At 34.1% G+C, this 14,574-nt stretch overlaps 1 protein-coding gene across 5 annotated transcripts in view; it reads left to right on the plus strand.

Annotated features, from left to right (window-relative positions):
- Nucleotides 1–14,574, plus strand: part of ATG5 (autophagy related 5) — a 115,414-nt gene that overhangs the window by 69,333 nt on the left and 31,507 nt on the right. For 4 of the 5 annotated variants that reach the window (XM_079149054.1, XM_079149057.1, XM_079149055.1 and 1 more), the window contains one exon: nucleotides 4,261–4,355. In XM_079149054.1, the coding sequence (XP_079005180.1) occupies nucleotides 4,261–4,355 (95 nt within the window). The remainder of the gene's footprint in view (nucleotides 1–4,260; nucleotides 4,356–14,574) is intronic. The other variant, XM_079149056.1, reaches the window with a different exon arrangement.

Below are 14,574 nucleotides of genomic sequence, written 5' to 3' on the forward strand. Positions count from 1 at the left end.
AAGAGAATAAAAATCCAAACAATCTTATGAATTCTGTACCTCAGAGATAATCTGAAATTCTTTTTGTTTGTTTGTTTGCTTTTGTTTTTATGGTGCTAGGGATCAAACCCAGGGTCACATCCATGCTAGGCAAGCACTCTATCACTGAGCCTGTATATTTTTACTGTATTAAAAATTTCTTTTTCAAGATCAGTATAAAAGCTTAATGCAGTAGAAAATGAGGAACAGTTATAGTGGCCATTAGGATTTTTGAGGAATCCCATTTTTAATCCTTTTTAAAAAAATAGATTTTTTTTTCCTTTTTTTTTATTTTGGGAATTTAACACACAGGCACTTAACCATAGAGCCACAGCCCATGTTTTTTATTTTGAGACAGAGTCTCATTAAGTCACTTAGGGTCTCACTGAGTTGCTGAGGCTGGCTCAAACTTTCTGTCTTCTGCTTTAGCCTCTTGAGCCTCTGGGATTACAGGCATGTGAAACCAGGCCCTGCTTAGATGCAGTATTTCTACAGACAGTTCTTCAATTTTATGATCCTTGCTTAGTAGCATTCTTAAATTTTCAAAAAGAAGACTGTTAGTTATATTGCTTGTAAGTCTGGTAGAAAGTGTGTTTGTTCTTTCTTTCTCCTGGTATGTGAATAATCTAAGTGACTACTAGTTTAAATTTTTTCCTACCTAGTTTTTTGTTGTGTTTTGGAAGAGAACAAAATAAATTTGAAAGTTGTTGAAATTGATGTATGTATTTAATAGATACATAGTTGTATATAGTTTAAAAAATGAATAGTTAAACATCATTACGTTGTTACTTTTAACTACTATTTGTTCTTGATGGCTGAAGAAACCACTAATTTTATGACTTTATTATAATAACAAATAGCATAGTTTCATTATTTAAACTGTTGCTTGAAAACAGTTCAATATGTTCTTAATTCATTAATATTTAGGAAAATAGTAAAAATTTTGTTCTTAAGCTTTATTGACTAGAATATAGATACTAATTTTATAAAGTCCAGTGTGAAAGGCAGTTGGTTATGTGCTCAATCTTAGAGCTGATTTTCTTTAACTTCTGTTTGTAGCTTACTTGTTAGTAAACTTTACCTATAAAAGTTATTCTTGTTTAGAGTGCTTTTCATATTGCTTAGAAAATGACTAAAACTATTATATGACTATAGCTTTTTATAAGAAGATTAAAAAATTATAAAAGTACAGATCCTTTATCATGTCTTTCTTCTTTTGAAACATAGTTGTCTGTCTGGGTTCATTCAGGAGGTAAAAACTATACATTAGGTTAAACAGGTTAAGTTTTGTAAAGAATGATTAAACCCTGATAAAAGAATGATTTTAAGACACAGGAAACTACGTATGGTATGTAGGAATGATAGTGAAAGGACAAACTTTAATGGAGTCCCTTCCGTAAGGTGGGATTCAGACCTCAGTGGGGGAAGGTATAATTTATCCTACCATTTTGCCCAGGCCAGAGTTAGTCTGTAGTCTATATGCAGTTGAGTAATATGGCATGTTAGAGAATGAGCACCTCTTGTGAGCCTCCAGTGTGCCTATGCAGGCAGGAAGTCTTTCAAGGGCTGGATCTATATTGACAGGGAATATTATTGCTAGGCAGGGCCTATGCTTCCAGTTCCTTGAGAAGATTACACATCTGAGCATATGTGCAGGGCGGCCTTCTACTTGATGTTCTTATCTCAGTACCACTGATCCACTAATGCAGTAGTTGGAGACTACAGAACTGCCTTTTGCCCTGTAATCTCCTTTGAGCACTCATTGCTGAGAAACCTCCAAATGGTTGTCACTGTAGAGAATCTCAAACGTTTTGTGTCTATATGGAACTGTATATGTTGAAGGGACAATTTGAAACTGAGTATTATTAAATTCATAACTGCCACAGTCAAGTTCCCTTTTTTCCCTTTCCCCCAGTTTTTGTACTTTCTTGCAGTAAATGTTTACAAACCTGTTTTTAATAATTATCTTTCTGCACCTTTTATCGGTTTTCTTCCTTTAGCACTGTTGACATCTGGGTTCAGGATAATTGTATTGGGAAGCTGTCCTGTGTATTATGGTAGGTTTAGCAGCATCTCTAGCCTCTACCCACTAAACACTAATCACACATACATCTCTTCCCTTCTGTACATAATTCACATAGTGTTTTGTTTTGAGAATAGGGTCTTTGTAAGTTGCTTAGAGCCTCACTAAGTTGATGAACCTGGCTTCAAACCTGCAATCCTCCTGCCTTAACCTCCCAAGCTGCTGGGATTACAGGTGTGCACTACCACACTGGGTGCCTCATAGTTTTGACAGCATGAAGGACTCCAGATGTTAAGAAATATCCCCTGGAGATCCAAATTTTCCTTCATTCAGAATTTTCCTACAGCACTATTGCTGTAACCTGTGTTGCTTTCTCTTTTAGAAGTAGTTTAAATATCTGTTTTAATGAGAGTTTGCCAGAGTTTTTTTTAACAGGTTCAATTTTAATAAAGAAGGAATCGTAATTATAAAACTTTTATTTTTAGAACAGGCATTAGAAACTAACACCTTTAAAAAATATATTATGTGAATTTAGGTGGAATTTTAAGCATTTTTTGTTTCTAATAACTTGTTATTTAAATGTTGTAGGGCTAGGATTAGAGAATTCCATTTTTTTAAATGGTAGTGTTTACTGTATTCATTCTTTGATTCAAGAGCATATGTTCTGCCTATACTATGCTAGATACTGGAGATTAAATTAGTGCACTGAGTGAAATTTTCAAGTGTGCATGAAGAATTGTTTTAGTTGTCACATTCTTGCCTTGAGTCTTGATGGTAAAAAGATATTTTTTAAAGCATTAAAAAATAATTCCTTCCTTTATGAAAGGACTGTGTTGAAGGTGCTACTCTTAGCATTAGGATGTAGTTTTACAACAGTTGTGGTATTTGAATCAGGAGATCCACATTCTGGCCTTGTTCTTTATTAAGCATATAACAGCCTGGTTTTCATCATCTGTGAAATTGTACTGTATTAACTAGATTCAAAATTCCCTAAACTATAATTTCTAATATGCTATGAGTAGTTCCCTCAGGTTGGAGTTGAAGATGAGAAGGCCTGAAAACCTGTCAGAGTCTTCTAGGGCAGGGGTATAAGAAGAAACAATTTTATTTTTATATAGTTATGAAAGCTTAAGCAATATCAGTAGATTGCTTTTTAGATTGGTTGGAGACAAGTCTAGCTGTAGAGTAAGGGCTCGAACAGTAAGCTGGCCTGAAATTCTGGACTTCTTTACCTGCTTTACAAAGTTTTGGTTGTGATAAAAAATTCTGACTATGGAAATATTTTAAGGAGTCTGGGCGAGCTAAAAAGATATTGCTTAAGTAATAGTATACAGAAGAGAAAATGTTTGTAATTACATATTGGATGAGGGGTTTAGATTCAGAATATATGAAGATTGCTTAGACCTCAATAGCAAAAAAGAACACAATATAAATGGAGTAAAGGATTTGATAGTTATTTTTCCAAAGAAAATGCATTACTGGCCAATAAACACATGACAAGATGCTTAGCATTGTTTGTTGTTAGGGAAAAACAGTTCAAACCCATAGTGAGGTACTACTTCATACTCACTTGGAGGACTGAGTATGAAATACCAAAAATAAAAGTGTTGGCAGTATTGTGGATAAATTGGAAACCTCATGTATTGCTTGTGGAAATGTACAGTGTTTCAGTCATTATGGAAAACAGGTTGGCAGTTCCTCAAGACAGTGGTTAAACAGAACTGCCATAAGATACAGCAGTATCTCAGGGTCTCAGTTAGTTACCCAACTGGCTTTGAACTCAGAATCATCCTGCCTCAGCCTTCTGAGTAACTGAGATTTATAGGTGTATACCAGTATACCTAGCACCAGTGTTCAGTGTTTGACTTTGTTTCTGTATGCACATTCTGGCTAACATTTAGCTTATGTAAGTCTGCCCTTTTATAGTTGAGCAGTTGGAGTAAGATCAGAAGAGTCAGTAACCCACCTGGTGTTATTTACCATCATAATACAAATACTCACAAGAAAAAGGTTTTTCTTATAAGAAAATATGTCTGCATAAATAAGAAGAGGAAAAATGATTTAGAAAATTTAACTTTTATATGTTTAGTTATGGAAAGATAGGATTAATAAATTAGTCTTTCATGAAACTTCTAGAAGAATGTTTAAGATTTTCATGTCTTTGTATGAGATATTCCATTAGAATGTTCAATTTTGAATAATAATATATATCATTTCAGACAGATTTGACCAGTTTTGGGCCATTAATCGGAAACTTATGGAGTATCCTGCAGAAGAAAATGGATTTCGTTATATCCCTTTTAGAATATATCAGGTAAGAAGTATTATTTTGAAAAATACTAGTTGGTGAAAGCAGTTCCAGTCCAAAACTCTTCCCTAGTAACTAAAAGATTGTTTTTCAGATCTGACTTTTGTGGTAATGAAATCAGAGATTGACTTGTATGTAATTACTATTCATTATTCAAAGTTTTTGTATTTGCAGATTTGCCTACTTGCTACAATTTATCTGTGACCCCCTACATCAGTACATGAAGCATTTTGCAACCTTACACAGATGTGCAGAGCAGTTAAAAATTTGATTTGCCTACTATACATATTCCAAGCTGACATTAAAGAAAGCAACACTCTGCCTTCTTGTTTCACCTCTCATGGTATAAACAAGCATCCTTTTCATAGTCTGTTCAGTCCATTGTTTCTTTTCGTTTTCTTTTTGGGGGTATGGGAGGTTTGCTTTTTTGTTGGTGGTTTTGCGCGTATAAAATGTACTCCAGGCATAGTGTAGCTTTTAAACATAAATACACATAAAGAGATTATATATTTATCAGGTAATGAACGTGTAACAAAGGCTCTCAGAAACATAGCATTATTTCCCATAGGATCAATGGTCTAGTATTTGCTTATATAATGTTTTAAGTGACTTTTTATAGAATATAACTATTAACAAAGAGAATGAACTGAGTTCGTTTTAGATGGTGAGTTCTCAGAGTTGTGCAACAAAATAGTAGCCTTGCAGGTCTTTATTACAGCAAATGTAAAGAACGTAAAGAACTACAAAATTCTGTACAATACTTAAAAAATACAGTGTGCTTGGGATGTAATATAGCAAGTACTAAATACTTATTGAAGGCCTGGTTGTAACTCCGTGATTGAACACTTGCCTAGCATGTAAGAGGTCCTGGGTTTGATCCCCAGCACCACCAAAAAAATAAATTATTGACTTAATTGTATTCTAATAAGCAAATTACCTGCCATCATGAAAAATCATGAAAGTACAGAGTGTCTGCTCTAGTAAATCATCACATAACTGTATTCAAAGAGGAATATCGATTGTCTGATTAAAAATTAGTGAACAAATAAAATCTCAAAATACTGAAGGAATAAAGTACATTTTTTTTTAATGTTTCAGGTATAATTTCCAAGGGGTTGATATTTTTCTTGAAGTCAGGGTTGCTGTGTTCCTGGTTTGGGTCCAGCATCTAATAAAGTGCCCAGCATGTGAATTTTTAACTTGGTAAATTGTTTATCATTGATCTTCTTTTTATTTTCTTGTACCATAATCTCTGTAGTAATTTACCATAAGGCATTTCCACAGCCTAACAAAGTATTTTCTTTATGGAATTTAGTTGAACAAAATATATCATTTTAAATGACTTCAAAGACATTTTCAAAGGAAGAGTTCCAAAACTGTTTTCAAATTTATACTTCCCAGCACTTAGATGGATTGTTCAATTCTAGTATTTACATTTAATAATACAGTACTTTCTTAAATGAAATTACTTTGCGTTCCTATAGGGATAGTGTTATACTAATGCTTAATGTAGGGATTATTGTCAGAATAAAAGTGCATGTATACAGAAGAGGGGTCTTCTTTTTGGTATATCAATATATTCTGATGGAAAATTGTCAGTTCTTACTGCTATTTATTATAATACAGAAAGATGTGATGCATGGGGGTTGAGGGAAAAGAGAATGTGGAACAAATGGTGTTTATATAAATTCTGTAATTAGAAAGTGGAAAGATAAGAGAATTCTCAAATTTTGCTATATAAAACATGGCTGCCAGAAGGGAATCAGTGCTTCTTGTCTGAATCTCTCCTGTGTCAAGACAGTTTTCTCTATTTCCCTATTTTACTTTTTTTTGGTATCAGGGATTAAACCCAGAGGCATTTCACCACTGAGCCGCATATCCAGCCCTTTTTTATTTTTTATTATGAGGCAGGGTCTCACTAAGTTGCTCAGTGCCTTGCTGAATTGCAGAGGCTGGCTTTGAAATTGCAATCCTGCTGCTTCAGCCTCCTGAGCCATTGAGATTACAGGCATGTGCCACCATTCTTGGCCGTATTTTATGTTTTTAAATCTTCATTCATGCCCTGACCAAAGAAAGATGGAACCCTGTTTTCCCTTTTTTTGATTATATGATCTCTAGTTAACATTAGATTTCTGTTGCTAACTTCTGATTAGTTTGTATCTTGTTTTTTAAGGTCTACCTTTTATTTATAGGGCATTTCCACTATTACTTTCATTTAATATTTAATGCTGTAGTCCTTGAGACCTTTGATTAGTGAAGAAGATTGAAAGAAAACCTGAAAGTCCATGTGTATTAGTATACAAATGAAGGGACCAATTTTCACTAAAATACTTATTTTACTCTGCAGAATCCTAATAGAATCCCTGTACAGCAAGGAGAGCAAGGGACCCTGAGCATGCTTGAGAGAGACCCATTTTATCGTGTTAAAGTTTCAAATCTGTCTTAGGAGGTAGGAATCATCTCTTTTCTAAAAATGAGGAAATGGAAGGTCAGCGATTTTTATATCACTTGCTCACTATCACACAGATGAAAGAAATAGAATCTAAACCTAGTTCTGATTTGTCAACTTTTTTTTTTTTTTTTTTTTGCCTGTACTAAGAATTTAACCCAGAGGTGAACTACATCCCCAGCCCTTTTAACTTTTTTTTGAGACAGGTCCTCACTTAATTGCTGAGACTGACCTCAAACTTGCAGTTTTCCTACTTCAGCCCCAAATAACTGGGGTTAGAGGTGTTCTCCACTATGTCCAGCTCATCATTTAATTTTCATTTGTACATTATGACAAAAAATGAAGTCCACCTTACATTAATAGGAACCTAAAACTTTGGAGATACTCTTTAAAGACTGGCTTTTGTAAAGATTATTGTGGAACTATTGCTTTTTCATCTAGAATATGTTTATCATGGGCTCAAAATGATTATAATCAAATGACAGAATTATAGTGGTAAAAATTAAATCCCTCAGAAACTGTCTAGAGATATTACAGACCATGTTTCTGTCATTTACATAACAGTTTGATTTGGTATGTGAGTTTCAGGTTTGTGTTCCTGAAATCCAGGTGCTTCAGTATTAGCCAGTATTCTAGAAATGAGGTTAATGGCAGGAAGTGTTACAAAATTGTAACCAATATGTTATTTATAATAGCACATTTAAACAGATGGTGATTAATGAGAGTATCTGTCAGATGTATTTGTAAAATGACCATGAAGTCCTTAGATATTGGTATTTCTCTTACGGAATGAACTTTAAACATATTGTTTCAGATTTTTAAGAAGCAGTGAATTCATAAATATTATCCTGTCTACATATTTTGAATAAAATTTTTTCTCTCATTTGCCTTATATGAGTTTATTACTCACAAATATTTGCATTTCTATGCCCTGTGCTTTACACAGGGAATTCAAGTGGTGGTTAATATATATATATATATAAAATATTCCTGAGAGAGCTTACAATCAAAAGGTTGAAAGAAACTAATCAACTTAAATATACAGATAGAACACTGCAATTGTGATTTCTGTGAATAGATACACAGTGCGATAAAAGTCTACTGCCCCCTAGCAGGAATTTGAACTAGTTTGGAAGGACAGAGAAGGCTGCTTTGAGGAAGCCTTACATTTCTTAGGGTAGACAGACAGCCTGGAAAACATTGTAGGCAAAGGGGCCTTTGAGTCTGAAGACATTCTGTATGTCTTGAGCACCAAGAGTTGTGGGGGAAAAGTCTGCAAAGGTAAGGGTTAGACCATATTACAGTGTTTTCTCTTTATTCTGGAAGGAATGGAAAAATCTTCAAGAGAAATTTTAATAATTTAAATATCCATTCGTATTTATTCAACAAAGATCATGATGCCATCTCCTTTGTTCTGCATGTTGTTTTTGAAGTTATAAACAAATTTAGAAACTCTTCTTTGGAACCACCTAACAATGTTATTTTCAGTTTTAAACAAAACACAAAACTGATTAACAGTGCTTGTTTCCTATTACAAGTTCAGATGATTCCCACTTATATTTGGAAGAAGTTCTTCAGTTATATAATAGTGCAAAAAAGTGGAATTTGAGTTTAGATTTGTTCTCTTTTGTAATCATCTTTCCCATTTACTGTTTTGTGTTAAATTGTCCATTTGTCATTAAACCCCATTAATATTTTAATTTGATTGGGTTTACTAGCTGTTTTTACTTACTTGCTATTGTGATGTGCTAAAATATATTTAAGAATCTAAATATTTAGGGATTTTGGAGGAGAAAAAGTACATTTTTAAAAAGAGAAACTAGGGTGTCAGGGATTAATTGGTACTTCCTAAACTGAAGAAGGAGCCAAATTTTGGACTTTTTTTTCCCCAGAAATGTTGATATATGAATATTGAAATGTGAAAACAGTAGAAATATGTGGCAAATTATGGCCATGTTGTTAGAATTCCTCCTCCAGTGTTGTAGCAGTGGTGGTGAGAAATTATAATTCTAGTCTTCTGTTGTTTTTCATTTTGGTTGATACCTTGCAATAACATCTAGCAGAAAAGACAGAGACCAATAGGAGATTCTTACTGGTTAGTAAACTGAATTAGTAAACTGAATATTGATACTTGCAGTTAAATTTTGATTATTTTAAAAAGACACATTGTGTAATTTATAATACACTTTTTGCAGAGATATTTAATATCTTTAGGAGAATGTAATACTAATATTCTCTGTTCTACATCTAGTTGTATGTTACTCGATTTAAAAATAATTTTGTACTTTTCCATAAGAAAAAAAAAAATTTGATCTGGTAACAAAATCTATCTACCCCCACCAACCCCGTTACTCAGGATTGGTCCTAGGGTCTAATGTATGCTAGGCAGACATTCTACCACTGAGTTATGTCTTCACCCTTTTTACTTTTTTTTTGAGGCAGTATGTCCCTGAGCTGTCCAGGTTGGCCTTGAATTTGTAATCACCCTGCTTCAGTCTCCCAAGTAGCAGGGATTACAGGTGTGTGCTACCATACCTGGCAAACTTCATACGCTTTAAGCAGCTCCTATTGTCCTGTTCAATTTTTTTCTATGAATATGACCATATAAGTACTTCATCTAAGGGAATTCTTAAATTACCTTTTTTTTTTTTTTTTTGGACTACTTATTTCATTTAGCTTAATGTTTTCTAGGTTCATACAGGCTATATCAATCATTAGAATTTTCTTTCTCCCTCCTTTCCTTCCTTCCTTATTTTCAGTGCTGGGAATTGAACCCAGGGTTTGTGCATGCCAAACACTCTTCCACTTAGCCACACCTTAATCACCAGGATTTTCTTCTTTCTTAAGGCTCAAATCTGTCATATGAATATAACACATTTTGCTTATGCATTCATCTACCTGAGTTTCCTCTACCTTTTGACTCTTGGGAATAATGCTCCTATGAACATGGGCGTTTACCTGTTCTCAAGAGAAACAGAATCAAAAACGGTATGTATTAGCTTTACACATGTATACAAAGAGAGGGCGAGAGAGATTTTTAAGGAATTATCTCACATGATTATGGAGACTTGGTGAGTCTTGCATCTAATCGGAATAGGTAGCAGACTAGGGAGATTCAGTGTGGAGACAGTTGAGTTCCTAGACTGCCTGTTAGTTTCATTCCTTCTTGCTTCCAGGAGATCAGTCTTTGTTTTATTAAAACTTTCAACTGATTAGATACTCACATTCTGGATGATAATCCACTATACTGAAAATCCACACATTTTTAAAATGTAATGCTATTTTTTGGTACTTTGGATGGAATCTAAGACCTTGCACATGCTAGACAAGTATGCTACCACAGGGTAGCCACATCCCCAGCCATGAATGTCTGCCAGTTTAAATACTTGTCTTCTTCTAAAAAAACACACAAAGAAATATTAAAAAAAAAAAAAGTTTGACCAATATCTGGGTACCCAGCCCAGCCAACATATAAATTTAACCATAATAATTGGTGTGCAAATATCTTTTTGAGATACTACTTGCAATTCTTTTGGGTATTTGCCTATAGGCACAGTTTCTGGACCATATGGTGTAGTTTCCAGACCATATGATGTTGGTTTTTTGTTTTTATTTCTGTTGTTTTCTGTGTGTGTGTGTGTGTGTGTGTGTGTGTGTAAGGAATAGCCATGTTAACCTTAGTAGATGTGGCTATAATCCATGCTGAAATTATGAATCTTTTAATGTACTTGTTACTGTATATCTTCTTAGGAAAAATGTCTTCTTAAGACATTTTTGTTGTTGCTGTATTTTGGTAGGAGACAGCATATTGAGTTATACTGCCTATTTTGTTCTTTCAGTGACTAAAACATTGACTATTTGGGTGCACTATAATGTGTTCAGTATTCCTGATTGATGCATTTTCTCTTTATTTCCAGTTTTTACTACTATGAAAGTGCTATCGTAAAGCTTTGTATATTTTCTTTTATGTAGGAAATTAACAGTCAAGAATGGTTTCAGGGTTATAAGATAGATTTATAAAAAATAATTTTGCCAAGTTATTTTCCAAATACATATCAAGTTAAGATTCCACTGAAAATATGAGACTGTGCTTCTCCCTTTTCCTCTCCCACAGTAGAGCTTTATGACTCTGATTCTCTACAGATACAAGATGTATCAATCACTTTTACTTCAATTAGTATTTCTCACACTTAGTGAGTTTATAAATATACTTATCCTTGTCGACTGTTTGGATTTGTTTATCTGTTAAGTTTTAAGATCCTTTTGCTAAATATATTCTTTTTCTTAGTGGTAGGTGGATTTTTTTTCTCTTTTAAGAAGACACCTTCCCAGAACACAATGTGTGAGATAGGGTTCTAGCTTTATTTTCATCCAAATAACAGTTGATTATTACCTAAATGAGAGTTAGCAGACTTTTTCTTTAAAGGAGTAGAGAGTAAACATTTTCAGCTTTGTGGACTAGATGGTCTCTTTTGCAACTGTGTGACCCTGTGGCATGAAAGCATCCATAGTTTGCTAATGATAAGCATGACTGTCCTAGTAAAACTTCAGAAACAACTAACGGGCACATTTTAGCTTGTGGACCATAGTTTGTTCACTCTTAATATGAGCTATCATTTTTACACTGTCTAAGCAGGCCACCTCTGCTTTATATTAAGGTGATTTCACTACTGGAATCTATTTCTGTATGCTCTCTTACATTTTTTTCATTATATTTAAAAATTTTTAAGTTTAATTTTTATTTTACTTTTAGTGTTTTGACTACTGTTGCAGCAATTGATTTCTCTGTTTATACTTTGTTCTCATTCATTCTTCCATATGGCTCTTAAAATTGTTATATTCAAGAGCCCAATGGGTCCTTTTTGATTATAAGCAGAAATTAGTTAACTTTAATTTTCTTTTTGCTATAATTTGCTTTACATTATCTCTCATATAAAATATGTCTATCTTATTAGAATTTTGCTTATTATATTTTTGTTATTTTGGGGGAGGGTACTAGGGGTTGAACTCAGGGGTATTTGACCACTGAGCCACATCTCCAGCCCTATTTTGTATTTTATTTAGAGAAAGGGTCTTACTGAGTTGCCTCAAAAGTTAATTCAATTTCTGTGCATTTATAGCATCAGCTAAACAAACAAGACCTTCACATTTTTTACCAACCATTTCTTTTTCTTGCTTTATATTGCATTGCTAGGATTGCATTAACAAGACCATTGGGTAATGATGGTCTTAGACATTTCTGTTTTGTTTTTGGAATTAATTAATTTAATTTTTAATGTTTCATCATTTGTAATGCTAGTATAGTCTTTATTAATAATTTCATTCTAGGATATTTATTAGGAGTGGAGGCTGAATTATTTGCTAGTTTGAGATTGCTATTTTTCCTTTTTGTCCTTTAAACTTAGTACTCTGTTTTCAGTCCATTGATACATAGTACTCTTGATTTTTCAGTCCGTTGATTATGACAACAGACACCCTACCTTTCCTGAAGGTTATTATCCTGTTGTCCTAGTACCGATTGTACTCACCAAGACACTGTTCTTTTACTGCTTTTCTTCTCCATAAGATGAAAACTTTAGAATACTTCCCTTTCCTGCACTTCTCCAATCTTCCACTTGCAGAGACTTAAACTCGTGTGCTCCCCTTGCCTAGGTTTTACTGTAGTTTAGTATCTTCAATTTTAGGCCAATTTTAGATTTTCCTTTGCAGATTTTATCTTCAACCATACCTACTTAGAATTTATATTTCATATCTGAGATGTCTGTCAATATTCTAGGTGTCAGTTCCTGAAAGAGTCTTGGTAGAAGTTTAGATGTTCCGAGGTTGTCTCTTTCTGTCTCAAAAGTAGAAAGAATTCAGCCTCTTAAATGCCACTTTTCCTCCAGTTTTGGTGATCCATATGCACAACGAGTTCACCCAGAGAGAACACTACAGAAGTTTCCAGCTCTCTCTAGGTTAGGCTCTGCCCTAACCTCAGCAGCTGCTTAGATCAAGAGAAATGATGTAGGAGATGAAATTAGAAAAAAAAATGTTAGAGTGGAATACATTAAGCTTCTATGATCCCCCAAACTCCCAAATATATTGTCAATATTTTTCAGCCTAAGAATTATATAGCATAATTCCTGGGAAAGATATCTTGGGTACTTAATTAACACCCTACCTGTCTCAGTAGCACGTTGAGAATCTGGGTTTAAAATATGATTTGCATTTCATATGTGAAGAATGATAACAAAGTGCAGAATGATTGCATTTCCTTTCAGAGTACTTTACATATTTATTAAACTGCAAGAAGTCTTCTTTAGTATACATAGAGGAGAAGCAAAGCTTCAGTACTGTGCTTATTATTTTCATGCAGTTTACATTGCCCTTCACAGTAAAGGCTGCATAAAAATACAAAGTGTATGTACAAAACTAAGCAAGTCCTAACCACCTGTGAAAGTGGTTATTCTGGGCTCATAGTGTAATATATTTTAATGTTCATACCATATATTCTGTTTGGTAGAAAGCACCAGTGATACCATCTGGTCCTGCAAGTTTATTTCTGGGGAATTATTTGTTATTTTGGGACATTCTGGGGTGGAATCCAGACCTTTCACTGCTAATCACATGCTTTTCCACTGAACTGTATCTCTCAGACCCAAAGTGTTTGTTTTATTTACTATTTCAGTTTCTTTCTTTCTTTTTTTTTTTTTTTTTTTTTTTTGCGGTGCTGGGGATCGAACCCAGGGCCTTGTGCTTGCAAGGCAAGCACTCTACCAACTGAGCTATCTCCCCAGCCCCACTATTTCAGTTTCTTTAGAGGTGTTTGCAGATTTTCTGTGTTCCTTGAATGGGGAGCAGAGTAGAAGGAGATGCCCCTTTTTCATTTCTGATTTTAGTAATTTATTTTTTATATTTTGATACTGGTGGTTGAATCCAGGGATGCTTTATCACCAAGCTAAATCCCTACCTCTTTTTTTTTTTTTTTGGAGACAGGATCTCTAAGTTGCCTGAGTTGGCCATGAATCCATGATCCTCTGCCTCAGCTTCCCATAGTAACTGGAATTATACCAGGTGCCCACCACCAAACCAGGCTTGATTTTAGTAATATGAATGTTCTTTTCTCCATGGTCATTCTAGGTAGTATTTGGTCAATTCAGTTGATTTTTCACATAATTTATTTTGGTTTTGTTGATTCCCCCCCACACACAATTTTTCTGTTCTCTATTCAGATTGTTTCCTCGCTAATATTATTTTTTCATTCTTATTTTGTTCTTTTTGTATTGTGTTAAGTCAGAAAGCTAGTTATTGAATTGAGACTTTTTTGTTTGGTTGGTGTTTTGTTTTTTGGTATAGGGGATTGAGCCCAGAGGTGCTTTGCCATTGAGCCACATCCCCAGTGCTTTTCTTTCTTTCTTTTCTTTTTTTTTTTTTTGATACAGGGTCTCACTTAAGTTGCTTAGGGTCTTGCTAAGTTGTTGAGGATGGCTTTGAACTTTTAATCCTCTAGCCACAGCCTCCCAAGTCCCTGGGATTACAGACATGTGCCACCATGCCTGGCAAGATCTTTTTTTCTTTTTAATGTAGCCATTTTCCCCATCAAGACTGCTTTTTTCCTCCTATACATTTCCCTGTAAACACTGCTTTTGCTTCATCCATTAATTCTTTGTATATTGTTTCATTTTCAGTCTTCTTAAAATATTTCTCAATTTCTCTTGATTTCTGCTTTGATTCCTTTGTTACTTAGGAATGTAATGTTCAATTTCATCATTATTTGTGAGTTTACCAAATTTCCTT

The sequence above is a fragment of the Sciurus vulgaris genome, assembly GCF_902686455.1.
Source record: "Sciurus vulgaris genome assembly, chromosome: 7".
Classification (NCBI taxonomy): domain Eukaryota; kingdom Metazoa; phylum Chordata; class Mammalia; order Rodentia; family Sciuridae; genus Sciurus; species Sciurus vulgaris.